The sequence below is a fragment of the Nerophis ophidion genome, linkage group LG25, assembly GCF_033978795.1.
Source record: "Nerophis ophidion isolate RoL-2023_Sa linkage group LG25, RoL_Noph_v1.0, whole genome shotgun sequence".
Lineage (NCBI taxonomy): Eukaryota > Metazoa > Chordata > Actinopteri > Syngnathiformes > Syngnathidae > Nerophis > Nerophis ophidion.
Genome location: NC_084635.1, coordinates 14,871,765 through 14,892,486, shown reverse-complemented (window position 1 = coordinate 14,892,486; position 20,722 = coordinate 14,871,765). Strand labels below are relative to the sequence as shown.

General features: G+C 39.6%; 1 protein-coding gene across 1 annotated transcript in view; it reads left to right on the top strand.

The window, feature by feature from the left end:
* The window catches only part of LOC133543159 (A disintegrin and metalloproteinase with thrombospondin motifs 7), a 292,170-nt gene that overhangs the window by 66,635 nt on the left and 204,813 nt on the right, over positions 1-20,722 (top strand). Inside the window, exons 3-4 of the mRNA XM_061887652.1 lie at positions 4,441-4,624; positions 7,611-7,813. Coding sequence (XP_061743636.1) covers positions 4,441-4,624; positions 7,611-7,813 — 387 coding nt within the window. The remainder of the gene's footprint in view (positions 1-4,440; positions 4,625-7,610; positions 7,814-20,722) is intronic.

The window sequence follows — 20,722 nt, the reverse complement described above, 5'->3', positions numbered from 1 at the left end:
TACAAAAACAATCATCAAAATGACTTCCACTGTCATTTTAAGATAAAATTGCAACATACTGTGTTTTTTTAGTCAGTGTGGGGTTTTGGAATGGTGACACACACTTTGATTATTCTTTTAAGCTATTTTGTAGCAATGAAAGAGGCATTTTTTGAAAAGATGACATTTCCAACTTTTTCAGACATTTCTTTGACAGTCTGCATTCTTCGATGCATTGATGGTATACTTCACAGGCTTTTGTATGATCAGATGTCTGTGGACTGCATAATCATAACAATCAATCAATTATTTCAAGAGAAACAATTTTTTCCATCTCAGAAAGCTCACATGAAGTCAGTACAAATGCTCTGGAAAGAATCAAATTAGCTCAAATTACATCAAACTTTATTTAAAAAAGTACTTCTTAGCTACAGGCAAGTGGCAACACAAATTGCTTTACACACACAAAAAAAAAAGAAAGAAGAAAAAACGCACTTGACAAAAACAAAACATGGGCTTGAGGACTAATTGAGGATAAATATTTTACATAAATTATATTTCGTACTTCAACGTTTGTCAGGGCTCTGAGGCAATAATTATGTGCAACGGTGTTCCCGACCAGAGTACAATTAAAATGTAGCTATTTAAAAAGTATACTCATGCAGGAACATACTGTAAGAAGGGGAATCATATGGCCCCATTCGTTGTGGTTTACCTGACACATGGAACGTGACGATTTTTCTGGGGGGGATGCACTATCCACTTTAGCTCTCAGACCTTTAAGACTACGTTGATTTACACTGCAGGCCAAAGTGGCCCAAATCTGATTTTTTTGTGTTTACACGAAGTAAAATGTAATCCTTATCAGACGCCACTCAGAACTACGCAGGACCTTCGTATCGTGAGGCAGATGCACTAACCCCTATGCCACCGTGCTGCCCTTACATTCACATGATGTGGTTAATATTATTTTATCTTCATTTGTTGTTGTTTACACTTTATGAATAAATTATGTGATAATGTTCAACATAAAATGGAAATGAGTTTGAAAATGTTCCCATTGGTGTAAATCTTTAATCTATCAGAAAATGAAATTAATTAAAATATTTGTTATTAATGTCATTTACTCATTTTCCTCAACTGAAGTAAAAACCCCATGTGGTTTATTCTGTACGTCGATAGCATCATCGACAACAAACTCAGACTCGTTTCATTCATCACACCTCCACTTGGGATGGTTTCCTGCTGGCTCCGCTGTGAACGGGACTCTCGCTGCTGTGTTGGATCCGCTTTGGACTGGACTCTCGCAACTGTGTTGGATCCATTATGGATTGAACTTTCACAGTATCATGTTGAACTTTCACAGTATCATGTTAGACCCGCTCGACATCCATTGCTTTCCTCCTCTCCAAGGTTCTCATAGTCATCATTGTCACCGACGTCCCACTGGGTCATTATTGTCACCGATGTCCCACTGGGTGTGAGTTTTCCTTGCCCTTATGTGGGCCTACCGAGGATGTCGTAGTGGTTTGTGCAGCCCTTTGGGACACTAGTGATTTAGGGCTATATAAGTAAACATTGATTGATTGATTGATTGATTTATGTGTGCCCAGAAAATGTGTCCCCATGCAGTCCTAAATCCAACACGAAAAGTACAGATTATTAAACGCATTTATTTGGGTAGAAAGGTCAGAGGTTTTACTACCAACAACATCGTTGACAATATGGCATGCAAGTAACTCTCCACATGTTGTGTACAATCACTAATAAGCAGCGCAAGTACATAGTCATGCTCGCTCTCATGGCAGCGGATACAAAGAATTGCTATTGCGACATCCAGTGGACATATTTAGAACAGCAATTTTTTCCAGAAAAAAAAAATACTGCTCATTTTTGTACTCACTTAATTCCTACAAGGAAGCAATGCCTAGGGAATCTGTGGTGGCCTCACCTATTTCTAGGGCTGAGGTTGCCGAGGTAGTTAAAAAGCTCCTCAGTGGCAAGGCCCCAGGGGTGGATGAGATCCGATCCGCCCGGTGTTCCTTAAAGCTCTGGATGCTGTGGGGCTGTATTGGTTGACAAGACTCTGCAACCCCTTGGGACAACGGGGGCGGTACCTTTGGATTGGCAGACCGGGGTGGTGGTTCCTCTCTTTAAGAAGGGGGACCGGAGGGTATGTTCCATCTATCGTGGGATCACACTCCTCAGCCAGGTCTATTCAGGTGTACTGGAGAGGAGGCTACGCCGTATAGTCGAACCTCAGATTCAAGAGGAACAGTGTGGTTTTCGTCCTGGTCGTGGAACTGTGGACCAGCTCTATATTCTCGGCAGGGTCCTTGAGTGCATGGGAGTTTGCCCAACCAGTCTACATGTGCTTTGTGGACTTGGAGAAGGCATTCAAACGGGTAACCCGGGAAGTCCTGTGGGGAGTGCTCAGAGAGTATGGGGTATCGGAATGTCTGATTGTGGCGGTCCGCTCCCTGTACGATCAGTGTCTGAGCTTGGTCCGCATCGCCGGCAGTAAGTCGGACACGTTTCCAGTGAGGATTGGACTCCGCCAAGGCTGCCCTTTGTCAACGATTCTGTTCATAACTTTTATGGACAGAATTTCTAGGCTCAGTCAAGGCGTTGAGGAGATCTGGTTTGGTGGCTGCAGGATTAATTCTCTTGCTTTTTGCAGATGATGTGGTCCTGATGGCTTCATCTGGCCAAGATCTTCAGCTCTCACTGGATCGGTTCCCAGCCGAGTGTGAAGCGATTGGGATGAAAATCAGCACCTCCAACTCCGAGTCCATGGTTCTCGCCCGGAAAAGTGTGGAGTGCCATCTTCGGGTTGGGGAGGAGATCTTTCCCCAAGTGGAGGAGTTCAAGTACCTCGGAGTCTTGTTCAAAAGTGAGGGAAGAATGAATCGTGAGATCAACAGGCGGATCGGTGCGGCGTATGCAGTAATGCTGACGCTGAATCGATCCGTTGTGGTGATGAAGGAGCTGAGCCGTAAGGCAAAGCTCTCAATTTACCGGTTAATCTACGTTCCCATCATCACCTATGGTCATGAGCTTTGGGTTATGACCGAAAGGACAAGATGACGGGTAGAAGCGGCCAAAATGAGCTTCCTCTGCCGGGTGGCGGGGCTCTCCCTTAGAGATAGGGTGAGAAGCTCTGCCATCCGGGAGGAACTCCAAGTAAAGCCACTGCTCCTCCACATCGAGAGGAGCCAGATGAAGTGGTTCGGGCATCTGGTCAGAATGGTCACCCGAGCACCTCCCTAGGGAGGTTTTTCGGGCACGTCCGACCGGTAGAAGGCCACGGGGAAGACCCAGGACACGTTGGGAAGACTGTCTCCCGGCTGGCCTGGGAACGCCTCGGGATCCCCCGGGAAGAGCTGGACGAAGTGGCTGGGGAGAGGGAAGTCTGGGCTTCCCTGCTTAGGCTGCTGCCCCCGTGACCCGACCCCGCTTTAGTTTCAATTAAACATAGTTGACCATTATGTCATTACGCCCCCGAACAACTCAACACCTCCACGAATAAATTGCAGGGAAGTGAAGTGAAATATAATTATATAGCGCTTTTTCTTTCGTGACTCAAAGGGCGCTTACATTGAAGAACCCGTTATCGTCATTAAAGCTACATTTACACCAGTGTGGGTGGAATGGCGGAAGCTGAGATTGAACCAGGAACCCTCAGGTTTCTGGCCGACCGTCCTACCATCTGAGCCATGCCAGCTGGAAACACTGATGAATGTATATATTGTATACATTAATGTATGAATTGTGTATATAATATAAAGATATGATATAATATATCAGTATATATTATGAAAATGTTACATATGTTATATTTTATATTGCTACTGTGGTACATTTTTAGTCTACTTTATACCTGCATTATCCTTTCCATGCTTACCTTTTCCATCCTTTGTAACAGAGCTACTGTGTGGAACAATTTCCCTTGTGGATAAATGAAGTTTGTTTAAGTCTAAGAATATCTAATCTAACATAAACTATATGTAATATTCCGCAACCTTCACTTTAATTAGTAGTATTTTAGAACAAAATTCTCATTAATAACAGTGTTCCGTGTGTAGGGAATGGTACCTTTTCACATTTTAACCCATAAGGTACCAATCCCCCTTTACCTGAGAATTGATACTTAACGGTTCTAATTGTCAGTACTTGTATCAATTTATTTCATGACATTTCTGAGTCTCATTTGCAAGTATTATAAAGTACTTCAGCACTATAGGGTCTGATTTCTAATTGGCTTATAGCAACATCCATAGTAAGACTCATGGAAGTAAGGGGGAAGAATTTAACAAATAGTGGCATTGGTATTCTGAGACACGCAATGACAGCTCTAACCGCCTGCCAAATCAGTTCCCATGCTTTGTAATACACTAATAAAACAATTATAAAATCCACGCTTTGATCCGTGCCTGGTGTATGTCCCTCTTGTATTTTCAGACAGGACTGTTCAAGTTGTCAGATGAGGAGTTCTTTATCCAGCCTTTGGAAAAGTTACATGATGAGCCCTCAGCACCACAGGCCCATGCCATCTACAAACGCCACACGCCATCCCTACCTCAGAGTCCGGTTGCCGAGTCCATCTCAGGGATACAATCCGTCAACGCTTCCTGTGGAGTCCAAAGTAATGTCTTTTTTTCTTTTTTTTTCTTTTTATCATCCAGGGTTGTAAAAGAGACTAAGCGCTTGAAACAGAAAATCTGAATTTGCCTTCAGGATTTGATGGTACATCGATTTTTTCTGGATGAAACACAAAGATTTGGGAACTCCGGTATTAGGGTTATGTGCATACTTGCCAACCTTCCCGGATTTTCCGGGAGACTCCCGAAATTCAGCGCCTCTCCCGAAATTCAGACAGAGCTGGAGGCCACGTCCCCTCCAGCTCCATGCGGACCTGAGTGAGGACAGCCTGTTTTCACGTCTGCTTTCCCACAATATAAACAGTGTGTCTGCCCAATGACCTTATAATCCAGGGCAAGATCTTGGTTTCTTATGTGGGTTTATTGTTAGGCAGTTTCATTAACGTCCTCCCATCGCGGTAACAACACACAACAACAGCAGTCACATTTCTGTCTACCGCAAAGCAGTTCGTCTGCCGTAAACAGCAATGTTGTGACACTCTTAAACAGGTCAATACTGCCATCTACTGTACATGCATATGGTTAGAAAAATAGTGACAGAAAATAGAACAAGGATGGACAATTTAACCCTTAACTCAACAATGAGTAGATGAGTGTTATGTGTCTGTATATGTGTAAATAAATGAGCACGAAATTCAAGTATTTATTTTTTATATATATACATATATATATAGCTGGAATTCAATGAAAGTCAAGTATTTCTTATATATATATATATATATATATATATATATGGGATGAGGTAGTGACTTGTCCAGGGTGTACCCCGCCCTCCGCCTGATTGTAGCTGAGATAAGCATCAGCGCCCCCCGCGACCCCAAAGGGAATAAGCGGTAGAAAACGGATGTGTGTGTATATATATATATATATATTTATATATATATATGAAATACTTGATTTGGTGAATTCTGTCTCTAAATATACTCCTCCTCTCTTAACCACGCCCCCAACCACGCCTCCTACCCCCCACCTCCCGACATCGGAGGTCTCAAGGTTGGCAGGTATGGTATATGTGTTACCTTTTAGTAAATCATCTGAAATGTAGGACTAATACAATATTGTACTCGTCTCTTGACCTAAGCAACAAACAAACCTTGCTTGTTATCTTTGGGCTATAACAGGGGTGTCCAAACTTTTTCCAGTGACGGCCGCATGTGGGGGCTACTTCGCTACATTTTGTACTTTACATAGACTAACTAAAACCATTTCAATGATAAATCACCTGAACAAAACATCCACATCTTAGCGTTTTGCTATAGCTAACAAAGCAAATTACAGTATTATTTAGTCTAATCTAATTTCATCAAAATATTTTATACTGATAGTGTTATTATTTTTACCGGTATGCCATCATAAAAACATTTTAAAGGACTTTAGCACACTAAAAATCTTACTATATTTTGCAAGAAATTTGTATAAGTTCTTTATTACGCGATGCACGGAAAACATTAACAACTTTATACAGTACAGTAAGACGCGCAGGTCATGGGCCATTTCGGTTTACAGATCCCAATTTTTGGAGGATTTGGGTCAATTTAAGTTTTTTTTTACATTTACTTTAATTTACAGTTCTAATTCAAGATGTGTTATTTTGTCCTTAGGTGGTGTCACGGACCAATACAAAAGGACACCCCTTGACTATAACATTTACGACAGAGATGTCCGATAATATCGGACTGTCGATATTATCTGCCGATAAATACTTTAAAATGTAATATCGAAAATTATCGGTATTGGTTTCCAAAAGTAAAATTCATGAAATTAATGACTTTTTAAAACGCAGCTGTACGGAGTGTTACACGGACTTAGGGAGAAGTACAGAGCGCCAATAAACCTTCAAGGCACTGCCTTTGCGTGCCGGCCCAGTCACATAATATGTACAGCTTTTCAGACTTGATCAACAGCCATACAGGTCACACTGAGAGTGGCTGTATAAACAACTATAACACTGTTACAAATATGCACCACACTGTGAACCCACACCAAACAAGAATGAAGAATGACAAACACATTTCGGGAGAACATCCGCACCGTAACACAACAGAAGAAATACCCGGAACCCCTTGCAACAATAGCTATTCCAGGACGCTACAATATACACCCATTCCAAGTTAGAATAGAATATATACAATATACAAAACACTATAGAAATGCAATATACAGAACAAGACAAGAGTACCGAAGTAATAAATAACAATCAGTGTCGGACTTATTGCACTCGAAGGGTAGTATTGCACAGTAGGGTGTTAGGGCAGGATATTGTATAGGGGTGAATTATTATAATTATAAAAAAATAATGCACTTTGTGACTATAATAATAAATATGGCAGTGCCATGTTGGCATTTTTTTCCATAACTTGTGTTGACTTATTTTGAAAAACCTTGTTACATTGTTTAATGCATCCAGCGAGGCATCACAACAAAATTAGAGATAATAATTTGTTAATTCACGACTGTATGGATCGGTATCGGTAATTAAGAGTTGGACAATATCGGGATATCGGCAAAAGAGCCAGTATCGGACATCTCTAATCCATTAAAAGCGTCAAAAAATACAATTGTTCACAAAAGAAAATATACAAATTGTTTGTATGCAATCCAGTTAGAAACCAAAACTAGAATAGCAAATATGATAAAATAATTATTATTCTTGTAAAGCTTTAATCTTGTACAAAAAGTTACTGAATTTATTCCCATGAAAAACAAAGTAAGTCTGATACGGGTTTTTAAATAGCATAACATTTCGATTAGAAGTTATGGTTTATAGTTAGATTTTTTTTTCAAACATGTATAAAATTACAACATGATGCATCACAAGTTCCAGTTTCTCTTTCCAAACTTAATTTTAGAGAAGTTGTTGGTCAAAATGATTTTCTTTATCTTGATTTTTTTCATATTAAATATTGGTTGCATTTCTATTTTTGCAGTGTTTTTTAAGTGGCTACTTTTAATACAATTTTTTACTTGCAGATTCCCACCACAGTCTGGATAAGGCTGAGAGACAGCGGGAATCCTGGGAGCAGAACCAGCAGAGGAGGCGGCGGCGGCGGATCCATCGACGCTCTGTCAGCAAAGAGAAGTGGGTGGAAACCCTGGTCGTAGCTGACCCTAAAATGGTGGAATACCACGGCAGCAAAAGTGTTGAAAGCTACGTTCTTGCCGTTATGAACATCGTGAGTATGCAACCACACATTATATTACTAACCCCGTTTCCACATGAGTTGGGAAATTGTGTTAAATGTAAATATAAACGGAATACAATGATTTGCAAATCATTTTCAACCCATATTCAGTTAAATATGTTACAAAAACAACATATTTCATATATCAACATGTGACAAAGAAGTTGGGAAAGGTGGCAATGAATACTGATAAAGTTGAGGAATGCTCATCAAACACTTATTTGGAACATCCCACAGGTGTGCAGGCTAATTGGGAACAGGTGGGTGCCATGTTTGGGTAAAAAAAACAGCTTCCCAAAAAATGCTTCACAAAAAAGAATGAGGCGAGGTACACCCCTTTGTCCACAACTGCATGAGCAAATAGTCAAACAGTTTAAGAACAATGTTTCTCAAAGTACAATTGCAAGAAATGTAGGGATTTCAATATCTACGGTCCATAATATCATCAAAAGGTTCAGAGAATCTGGAGACATCACTCCACGTAAGCGGCATGGCCGGAACCAACATTGAATGACTGTGACCTTCGATCCCTCAGATGGCACTGTATCAAAAACCGACATCAATCTCTATAGGATATCACCACATGGGCTCAGGAACACTTCAGAAAATAACTAAATACAGTTTGTCGCTACATCTGTAAGTTCAAGTAAAAGCACTACTATGCAAAGCGAAAGCCATTTATCAACAACATCCAGAAACGCCGCCGGCTTCTCTGGGCCCGAGATCATCTAAGATGGACTGAAACAAAGTGGAAAAGTGTTCTGTTGTGTCCTTGGGCAGGACACTTCACCCTTTGCCCCCGGTGCCGCTCACACTGGTGAATGAATGATGAATGAATGACAGGTGGTGGTCGGAGGGGCCGTAGGTGCAAACTGGCAGCCACGCTTCCGCCAGTCTACCCCAGGGCAGCTGTGGCTACTGATGTAGCTTACCACCACCAGGTGTGAATGAATGATGGGTTCCCACTTCACTTTGAGCGCTTTGAGTATCTAACAATAGAAAAGCGCGATATAAATCTAATCCATTATTATTATTATTATTATCTGTGGTCTGACGAGTCTGCATTTCAAATTGTTTTTGGAAATATTCGACATCGTGTCATCCGGACCAAAGGGGAAGCGAACCATCCGGACTGTTATCGACGCAAAGTTCAAAAAACAGCATCTGTATTGGTATGGGGGTGCATTAGTGCCCAAGGCATGGGTAACTTACACATCTGTGAAGGCACCATTAATGCTGAAAGGTACATACAGGTTTTGGAACAACATATGCTGCCAACTAAGCGCTGGGTTTTTCAGCAAGACAATGCCTAGCCACGTTCAGCACGTGTTACAACAGCGTGGCTTTATAAAAAAAGAGTGCGGGTATTTTCCTGGCCCGCCTGCAGTCCAGACATGTCTCCCATCAAAAATGTGTGGCGCATTATCAAGCGAAAAATACAACAGCGGAGACATCGGACTGTTTTAACGACTGAAGCTCTACATAAAACAAGAATGGGAAAGAAGTCCACTTTTAAAGCTTCAACAATTAGTTTCCTCAGTTCCCAAACGTTTATTGAGTTTTCTTAAAAGAAAAGGTGATGTAACACAGTGGTGAACATGCCCTTTCCCAACTACTTTGGCACGTGTTGCAGCCATGAAATTCTAAGTTAATTATTATTTACAAAAAAAAAAAAGTTTATGAGTTTGAGCATCAAATATCTTGTCTTTGTTGTGTGCATTCAATTGAATATGGTTTGAAAAGGATTTGCAAATCATTGTATTCCGTTTATATTTACATCTAACACAACTTCCCAACTCATATGGAAACGGAGTTTGTATGTACTGCAAGTCAAAATGCATCTTGTGTTTTTACTACCATAAAACTTGGAGCAACGTATTGCTGGAGAGAGTGCACACATTCTTGGCGTCCCTGTGACATATGGGACATAAAGTCGTGGTCAAAAGTTTACATACACTTGTAAAGAACATAATGTCATGGCTGTCTTGAGTTTCCAATAATTTCGACCACTCTTTATTTTTTTGTGATAGAGTGATTGGAGCACATACTTGTTGGTCACAAAAAACATTCATGACGTTTGGTTCTTTTATGAATTTATTAGGTTTCTACTGAAAATGTGACCAAATCTGCTGGTTCAAAAGTATACATACAGCAATGTTAATATTTGCTTACATGTCCCTTAGCAAGTTTCACTGTAATTAGACGCTTATGGTAGCCATCCACAAGCTTCTGGTTGAGTTTTTGACCATTCCTCTTGGCAAAATTGGTGCAGTTCAGCTAAATGTGTTGGTTTTCCGGCAGGGACTTGTTTCTTCAGCATTGTCCACACTTTTAAGTCAGGACTTCGGGAAGGCCGTTCTAAAACCTTAATTCTAGCCTGATTTAGCCATGCCTTTACCACTTTTGACTTGTGTTTGGGGTCATTGTCCTGTTGGAACACCCAACTGCGCCCAAGACCCAACCTCCGGGCTGATAATTTAGGTTGTCCTGAAAAATGTGGAGGTAATCCTCCTTTTTCATCGTCCCGTTTACTTTCTGTAAAGCACCAGTTTCATTGGCAGCAAAACAGGCCCAGAGCATAATACTACCACCACCCTGCTTGACAGTAGGTGCGGTGTTCCTGGGATTAAAAGCCTCACATTGTCTCCTCCAAACATATTACTGGGTATTGTGGCCAAACAGCTATTTTTTTTTTTTTTTTTCATCTGACCACAGAACTTTCCTCCAGAAGGTCTTATCTTTGTCCATGGGATGTCAAAAGAAGGAAGGGAATAGTATTGCGTTTGCATTTAAATGTCAGAGAATTAATAGTATTGCATTTGCATTTAAATGTCAGCCATGCATCCTAAGTAAGGGTCATGTTAGTTAAAGAGTGGTTATGCACCATGATGCACCTGGTGGGCGTCAATGGGGGTAAGGTAGTCCTGTAATTACACAGCCAGTAATTATTTGTCTGCACACAGGTACACATCAGGGATGTGGTGTCAGGGGAGACAGGTGAAGGAGAGTCGCAATTCAGAAACATATATTTTTCAACATAAAATGAATATGAATATTTGATTGTGACACAGATGTATTTAACATTTTCTTAAGTCAACATTGCAGGTCAAATGAAGCTGCGGCGCATATTTTTCTCCGAGCAAGCGAGTTTGCACTTTAAGAGAACGGTTCAAAAGGCATGTTGTGTCCCCTTCAGTTTTTAATGACCAAATATACTGTAACGCTATCAAATGGAGGCGAGTCAAACACACATGCTGCAGCCGTCCAATCAGTAATCCGATGCGAGATAAGAGCGAGTCGCGATCATTCACAGAGGGCATGAAACGAAAGCATTTCAAAGGTTTATTAATTGCTTTCTTTCATTCCCGTAAAGCTATAAGTATACAGGCTACGTGTTATCATGTTTGTTTTACTATTTTGAACGACTATGTACATCTTTAAAATAATAGTGCATCACACGTAGCCTGTTAATCTCTGTAAATAAACACTAGACTACACCATTTGTATCATTACAAATTGTCAATCTATTATTTGACTACCGCCTCATTGTCATATATAGTGACAATGGAACAGCCTTGCACATTCAATTTAATGTCAAAGACTACTTCCTGGCTAAGGCAAGACACCATAGGCCAGGGGTGCCCATTACGTCGATCGCGAGCTACCAGTCGACCGCGGGGGGTGTGTCAGTCGATCTCGAGCCAGGCTTTTAAAAAAAATAAACCTAAAAATTAGTGATCATCAATCTTCACCAAGACGTCACTTAAATGACATTCACGGTACCGGAGGGTCTTGTGAGATGACGCTGGCTGCTGCAAGATCATTATTATGAAAATATGACCGAGAGGAAGGCGAGAAACACTTTTTATTTCAACAGACTCTCGCGCCGTACCTTCCGTCAAAACTCTAAAGGCCGACTGCACATTTCCTATCTTCACAATAAAAGCCCTGCTTCATGCTGCCTGCGCTAACTAAATACAGAGTCTCGGAAAACTGGCGTGCACAAGCGATCCCTCAGAAAGCTGGCGTGCACATCACTTGTGCACGCCAGCTTTCCGAGACTCTTATTTTGTTAGCGCAGGCAGCATGAAGCAGGGCTTTTATTGTGAAGATAGGAAATGTGCAGTCGGCCTTTAGAGTTTTGACGGAAGGGACGGCGCGAAAGTCTGTTGAAATAAAAAGTGTTTCTCGCCTTCCTCTCCGTCATTTTTTCATAATAATGAACTGGCAGCAGCCAGCGTCATCTCACAAGACCCTCGGGTGCCGTGAATGTCAATCAAGCAAGCTACGGAATTTGCCGCCAAAGTTTTTCTTGTAAAGTGTATGGAAGCTGGATGAATTAGATGCCAAAAACCAACCACTTTCATGTGGTATAGTACAGAAAGGACAACTTTTTTTTCTCCTCCATTTGAAAATGTGGGCGTTATCATCATTACTGTCTGATTCCAATCAATGCAAGTCATCAGAATCAGGTAATACACCAACTTATATTCTTGTCTTCGTGAAAGAAAGACATCTATATGTGTTACACATGCTTGTATTATCATTAAACACATTTAACTTGTTTACAAAAATGTCTCTTTCATAAATAAATAAATATAAATGATATATATAAATGAGGTAAATCCCCTCGAGTTGGTCAATTGAAAAGTAGCTAGCCTGCAGAAAAAGTGTGGGCACCCCTGCCATAGGCTATGCTCTATTGCCATCGAACATATTTGGAATTGGAACTGCATTCAAAGTCTACTATATAGCACTGTACAGGACTTGCGAATGAAACATGGAAGTGTAGGAAAACAAGGTGATAACTGGACAGCACTGCTAAGTTTTCAATTATTTTAATTTGATTTTACTACCTATCATTAACACATTTGAACACGCAAAAGTACTGAAAATAGTATTGATTAGTAACGGCATCGATTCCCAGGTACACGTACGTAATTTGGGATGAACAGGGCCCCTTACTATGGGTGGGCTAATAAAATGATATCAACATAAATCGCGATAGACATGTAATCAATATCAATAAAAAATGTTGCCAACAATTTATATCTATGTATATATTAAATATAATTTCTATATGTATATATACATATAATTTTGTATTAAACACATTTTTTATTGACATCGATTACTGTACGTGTCTATCGTGTAATTTACCAAGGTTATTTAGCTGAGGGGATTATAATTAAAAGGAATGTTACATTTAAAATAATACTGTTAAAAAAAAAGGTTTTATCTCCTCGTCCATATTTACAGTAGGTAATAAAAAAATATCAATACCGTATTTTCCAGACCATAGGGTACCTCAAATTAAAAAGCACACTGCCGATGAATGGTCTATTTTATATCTTTTTTCATATAAAAGGCGCACTGGATTTTAGGATGCATTAAAGGAGTCTTATTATTTATTGTTTTCTAAATGTAAAACACTTCCTTGTGGTTTACGAAACAAGTACTGGTGGTTCTTTGGTCAAAATGTTGCATAGATGATGTTTTACGGATCATATTCAAGCAGCTTTCTGACAGTCGCTTCAAAATGTGGCGTTTTGTGGGCGGTCTTATTTACGTGGCTCACCTTCGGCAGCGTCTTCTCCCCGTCATCTTTGTTGTAGCGGTGTAGCGTGCAAGGATAGGAATGGAAGAAGTGTCAAAAGATGGAGCTGACTGATTTATTGACATTCAGACTTTACTTGAATCAATAATGGAGCAGCATCACCTCATCCGGAAACAACCACACCGGAAATATACTGTAACGCTATCAAATGGAGGCGAGTCAAACACACATGCTGCAGCCGTCCAATCAGTAATCCGATGCGAGATAAGAGCGAGTCGCGATCATTCACAGAGGGCATGAAACGAAAGCATTTCAAAGGTTTAATTGCTTTCTTTCATTCCCGTAAAGCTATAAGTATACAGGCTACGTGTTATCATGTTTGTTTTACTATTTTGAACGACTATGTACATCTTTAAAATAATAGTGCATCACACGTAGCCTGTTAATCTCTGTAAATAAACACTAGACTACAACATTTGTATCATTACAAATTGTCAATCTATTATTTGACTACCGCCTCATTGTCATATATAGTGACAATGGAACAGCCTTGCACATTCAATTTAATGTCAAAGACTACTTCCTGGCTAAGGCAAGACACCATAGGCCAGGGGTGCCCATTACGTCGATCGCGAGCTACCAGTCGACCGCGGGGGGTGTGTCAGTCGATCTCGAGCCAGGCTTTTAAAAAAAATAAACCTAAAAATTAGTGATCATCAATCTTCACCAAGACGTCACTTAAATGACATTCACGGTACCGGAGGGTCTTGTGAGATGACGCTGGCTGCTGCAAGATCATTATTATGAAAATATGACCGAGAGGAAGGCGAGAAACACTTTTTATTTCAACAGACTCTCGCGCCGTACCTTCCGTCAAAACTCTAAAGGCCGACTGCACATTTCCTATCTTCACAATAAAAGCCCTGCTTCATGCTGCCTGCGCTAACTAAATACAGAGTCTCGGAAAACTGGCGTGCACAAGCGATCCCTCAGAAAGCTGGCGTGCACATCACTTGTGCACGCCAGCTTTCCGAGACTCTTATTTTGTTAGCGCAGGCAGCATGAAGCAGGGCTTTTATTGTGAAGATAGGAAATGTGCAGTCGGCCTTTAGAGTTTTGACGGAAGGGACGGCGCGAAAGTCTGTTGAAATAAAAAGTGTTTCTCGCCTTCCTCTCTGTCATTTTTTCATAATAATGAACTGGCAGCAGCCAGCGTCATCTCACAAGACCCTCGGGTGCCGTGAATGTCAATCAAGCAAGCTACGGAATTTTCCGCCAATGTTTTTCTTGTAAAGTGTATGGAAGCTGGATGAATTAGATGCCAAAAAACAACCACTTTCATGTGGTATTGTACAGAAAGGACAACTTGTTTTCTCCTCCATTTGAAAATGTGGGCGTTATCATCATTACTGTCTGATTCCAATCAATGCAAGTCATCAGAATCAGGTAATACACCAACTTATATTCTTGTCTTCGTGAAAGAAAGACATCTATATGTGTTACACATGCTTGTATTATCATTAAACACATTTAACTTGTTTACAAAAATGTCTCTTTCATAAATAAATAAATAAATATAAATGATATATATAAATGAGGTAGATCCCCTCGAGTTGGTCAATTGAAAAGTAGCTCGCCTGCAGAAAAAAGTGTGAGCGCCCCTGCCATAGGCTATACTTTATTGCCATCGAACATTATTGGAATTGCAACTGCATGCAAAGTCTACTATATAACACTGTACAGGACTTGCGAATGAAACATGGAAGTGTAGGAAAACAAGGTGGTAACTGGACAGCACTGCTAAGTTTTCAAGTATTTTAATTTGATTTTACTACCTATCATTAACACATTTGAACACGCAAAAGTCCTGAAAATACTATTGATTAGTAACTGCATCGATTCCCAGGTACACGTACGTAATTTGGGATGGACAGGCTGCCTTACTATGGGTGGGCTAATAAAATGATATCAACATACATATCGCGATAGACATGTAATCAATACCAATAAAAAATGTTGCCAACAATTTATATCTATGTATATATTAAATATAAATATATATTACATATAATTTCTATATGTATATATACACATATAATTTTGTATTAAACACATTTTTTATTGACATCGATTACTGTACGTGTCTATCGTGTAATTTACCAAGGTTATTTAGCTGAGGGGATTATAATCAAAAGGAATGTTACATTTAAAATAATACTGTTAAAAAAAAAAAAAAGGTTTTATCTTCTCGTCCCTATTTTCAGTAGGTAATAAAAATATCAATACCGTATTTTCCAGACCATAGGGTACCTCAAATTACAAAGCACACTGCCGATGAATGGTCTATTTTCTATCTTTTTTCTTATAAAAGGCGCACTGGATTTTAGGACGCATTAAAGGACTCTTATTATTTATTGTTTTCTAAATGTAAAACACTTCCTTGTGGTTTACGAAACACGTACTGGTGGTTCTTTGGTCAAAATGTTGCATAGATGATGTTTTACGGATCATATTCAAGCCGCTTTCTGACAGTCGCTTCAAAATGTGGCGTTTTGTGGGCAGTCTTATTTACGTGGCTCACCTTCGGCAGCGTCTTCTCCCCGTCATCTTTGTTGTAGCGGTGTAGCGTGCAAGGATAGGAATGGAAGAAGTGTCAAAAGATGGAGCTGACTAATTTAGTGACATTCAGACTTTACTTGAATCAATAATGGACCAGCATCACCTCATCCGGAAACAACCACACCGGAAATATACTGTAACGCTATCAAATGGAGGCGAGTCAAACACACATGCTGCAGCCGTCCAATCAGTAATCCGATGCGAGATAAGAGCGAGTCGCGATCATTCACAGAGGGCATGAAACGAAAGCATTTCAAAGGTTTAATTGCTTTCTTTCATTCCCGTAAAGCTATAAGTATACAGGCTACGTGTTATCATGTTTGTTTTACTATTTTGAACTACTATGTACATCTTTAAAATAATAGTGCATCACACGTAGCCTGTTAATCTCTGTAAATAAACACTAGACTACAACATTTGTATCATTACAAATTGTCAATCTATTATTTGACTACCGCCTCATTGTCATATATAGTGACAATGGAACAGCCTTGCACATTCAATTTAATGTCAAAGACTACTTCCTGGCTAAGGCAAGACACCATAGGCCAGGGGTGCCCATTACGTCGATCGCGAGCTACCAGTCGACCGCGGGGGGTGTGTCAGTCGATCTCGAGCCAGGCTTTTAAAAAAAATAGACCTAAAAATTAGTGATCATCAATCTTCACCAAGACGTCACTTAAATGACATTCACGGTACCGGAGGGTCTTGTGAGATGACGCTGGCTGCTGCAAGATCAATATTATTAAAATATGACCGAGAGGAAGGCGAGAAACACTTTTTATTTCAACAGACTCTCGCGCCGTACTTTCCGTCAAAACTCTAAAGGCCGACTGCACATTTCCTATCTTCACAATAAAAGCCCTGCTTCATGCTGCCTGCGCTAACTAAATACAGAGTCTCGGAAAACTGGCGTGCACAAGCGATCCCTCAGAAAGCTGGCGTGCACAGCACTTGTGCACGCCAGCTTTCCGAGACTCCTATTTTGTTAGCGCAGGCAGCATGAAGCAGGGCTTTTATTGTGAAGATAGGAAATGTGCAGTCGGCCTTTAGAGTTTTGACGGAAGGGACGGCGCGAAAGTCTGTTGAAATAAAAAGTGTTTCTCGCCTTCCTCTCTGTCATTTTTTCATAATAATGAACTGGCAGCAGCCAGCGTCATCTCACAAGACCCTCGGGTGCCGTGAATGTCAATCAAGCAAGCTACGGAATTTGCCGCCAATGTTTTTCTTGTAAAGTGTATGGAAGCTGGATGAATTAGATGCCAAAAACCAACCACTTTCATGTGGTATTGTACAGAAAGGACAACTGGTTTTCTCCTCCATTTGAAAATGTGGGCGTTATCATCATTACTGTCTGATTCCAATCAATGCAAGTCATCAGAATCAGGTAATACACCAACTTATATTCTTGTCTTCGTGAAAGAAAGACATCTATATGTGTTACACATGCTTGTATTATCATTAAACACATTTAACTTGTTTACAAAAATGTCTCTTTCATAAATAAATAAATATAAATGATATATATAAATGAGGTAGATCCCCTCGAGTTGGTCAATTGAAAAGTAGCTCGCCTGCAGAAAAAGTGTGAGCGCCCCTGCCATAGGCTATACTTTATTGCCATCGAACATTATTGGAATTGCAACTGCATGCAAAGTCTACTATATAGCACTGTACAGGACTTGCGAATGAAACATGGAAGTGTAGGAAAACAAGGTGGTAACTGGACAGCACTGTTAAGTTTTCAATTATTTTAATTTGATTTTACTACCTATCATTAACACATTTGAACACGCAAAAGTACTGAAAATAGTATTGATTAGTAACGGCATCGATTCCCAGGTACACGGACGTAATTTGGGATGGACAGGGTGCCTTACTATGGGTGGGCTAATAAAACGATATCAATGTATATATATCGCGATAGACATCTAATCAATACCAATAAAAAATGTTGCCAACAATTTATATCTATGTATATATTAAATATAAATATATATTACATATAATTTCTATATTTATATATAAACATATAATTTTGTATTAAACACATTTTTTATTGACATCGATTACTGTACGTGTCTATCGTGTAATTTACCAAGGTTATTTAGCTGAGGGGATTATAATCAAAAGGAATGTTACATTTAAAACAATACTGTTAAAAAAAAAGGTTTTATCTCCTCGTCCATATTTTCAGTAGGTAATAAAAAATATCAATACCGTATTTTCTAGACCATAGGGTACCTCAAATTACAAAGCACTCTGCCGATGAATGGTCTATTTTATATCTTTTTTCATACAAAAGGCGCACTGGATTTTAGGATGCATTAAAGGACTCTTATTATTTATTGTTTTCTAAATGTAAAACACTTCCTTGTGGTCTACGAAACATGTACTGGTGGTTCTTTGGTCAAAATGTTGCATAGATGATGTTTTACGGATCATATTCAAGCCGCTTTCTGACAGTCGCTTCAAAATGTGGCGTTTTGTGGGCGGTCTTATTTACGTGGCTCACCTTCGGCAGCGTCTTCTCCCCGTCATCTTTGTTGTAGCGGTGTAGCGTGCAAGGATAGGAATGGAAGAAGTTTCAAAAGATGGAGCTGACTGATTTAGTGACATTCAGACTTTACTTGAATCAATAATGGAGCAGCATCACCTCATCCGGAAACAACCACACCGGAAATGTGTCTCGTGAAAAACCATCGGACCGGAACTCTCTAATAACTAAAGTTCCTTGGGTGAATAATGTAAACTCACTACACCGGTATGTTTCAGCGCTTTCATGGCGAATTTACTGACGGATATCAGTAAGAACTTTACACTATTTTATATTAGACATGGATTTCCCATAACAAAAAGATAGACAAAAAGAAGCATATCAACTAAGGTGTTTTACGGACTACAAAGGCGGACTGGCAGAATTTTTCAGGATTCATGCAGATCCCAAATTTAGATCAGCAGATACCAAAAGGTAAGAAAAGTTGCTTTTGCATAATATTGCGAAACAAAACGCCAGATAATGTCTTACCTTATACACACGCCGTAATAATTCTTGTATGTTTAATGCGCCCACAATCCATCAAGCGGTGCGGCCTCATAGCTTACCAAAGTCGTACTAAAACATTTTGATAGATTTTTGAGTGACGTGTGTAATGTTGTATATTTTTAATGGAACATATAAAATGTTGGTGTTGTTTACTTGAGTGATATTGCCATCATACCACTTACCATGTATTTCTTATGTTTGACTGCCATCTACTTATCATTACATCATGTACCAAATAAAATTGCTTCGAGGTCAGTGAGCAAAACCAAAATTATTCCATACGTTAGGCGCACCAGGTTCTCAGGCGCTCTGTTGAGTTTTGAGGAAAAAAGATTTTAGGTGTGCCTTTTAGTCCGGCAAATACGGTAATTATCGATATCGACCAATATAAAAAACTGTATTGTGATACAGTTTTCAACCATATTGCCCAGCCCTACGCCTTACCTTATATTTCAAATAGCGGTGATCGTTCATGCCATACTGATCAAGAGTGTTAGAGTGTGCTGTAGTTAGATGTCAAGCGGACAAATGTAGGCACAGTTTCTATCAACTTTAGCTTAACCCACAATCATTTCCTTTACTGTTAAACTGTTATTTTGCTCTAAAAATTAATAAATAATGTTTGTACCATATGTTCCTTTTCGAAATTGCATAATTTTATCCAGCTTTCTTAGTCGATTATCGTAATTTACTGAGCCTAGATCTTCCAGATTCTTTGGTATAACAACACCAAGTATGTTAACTGGTCCATCTGTCCACAAAACAGGCACTTTGCATTCCATTTGAAAGGACGTTCCCTTAAAATTTCCGATCCTTAATTTTTTACATTTATTATAATTAAACTTAAGCCCACATTGCTGTGAAAATATGTCCAAAAGATTGACAAGGTTCCGTAAACAATGAGGATTGGGGTTGATTAAGAAGCTTTTATCGTCCATTATTTTACTTTCAATATTATTATTACTGAGCCCTTCAATATTTCTATTCAATCTAACTTTGACCGCCAATATTTCCATAGCAATAATAAATAAGTATGGAGATTAAAGGTAACTCTTGTTTGAGACCTCTTAACTTTATGTCGCAGTCTTTCTGGGATTGAACAAAAAACATAATATGTAAACTCTTCGAGGTATCAAATACCTCCTTTGTCATGTCCACGTATTCATCCAGTGCGAAATCAACAAACTATAAGAAACTGAGGTGAAAACTATTCAAAAGTGTTAAGTTTGCTTTTCTCGTTTTTGACAGACATTTTGGGGCAACGAGGGTGCCAAATGACGATGTGTTCGAAGCAAAACACAATAAAACGTCAGGTTTTAAGTTTCATGTGGGTTGAGGAGGAGGAGCCACAGTCCCCCTTTCTTGTGTAACTCTATAAACCGTTTGCTTGCCTAACATCATTGCTATTGTGACATCCAGTGGACACATTTAAAACAGCAGCTTCTTTCGTTAAAAAAAAAATAAGGCAGCTTATTTTAATACTTGGCAAACTCATCTACAGCTCAATAATATTTACATGCAAATGGGTTTGGGGCTATGATCTACATTTTGTACATTGAATAGCCATAGGTCATGTCTTTCTGAAAGATACAATAATTATTCAACAAAGGTCACAGGTAAATGTTACAGCGCTGGTCTCACCCTCGCAGAAGCCTTATCGGAAGCTCCATGAGCGGAG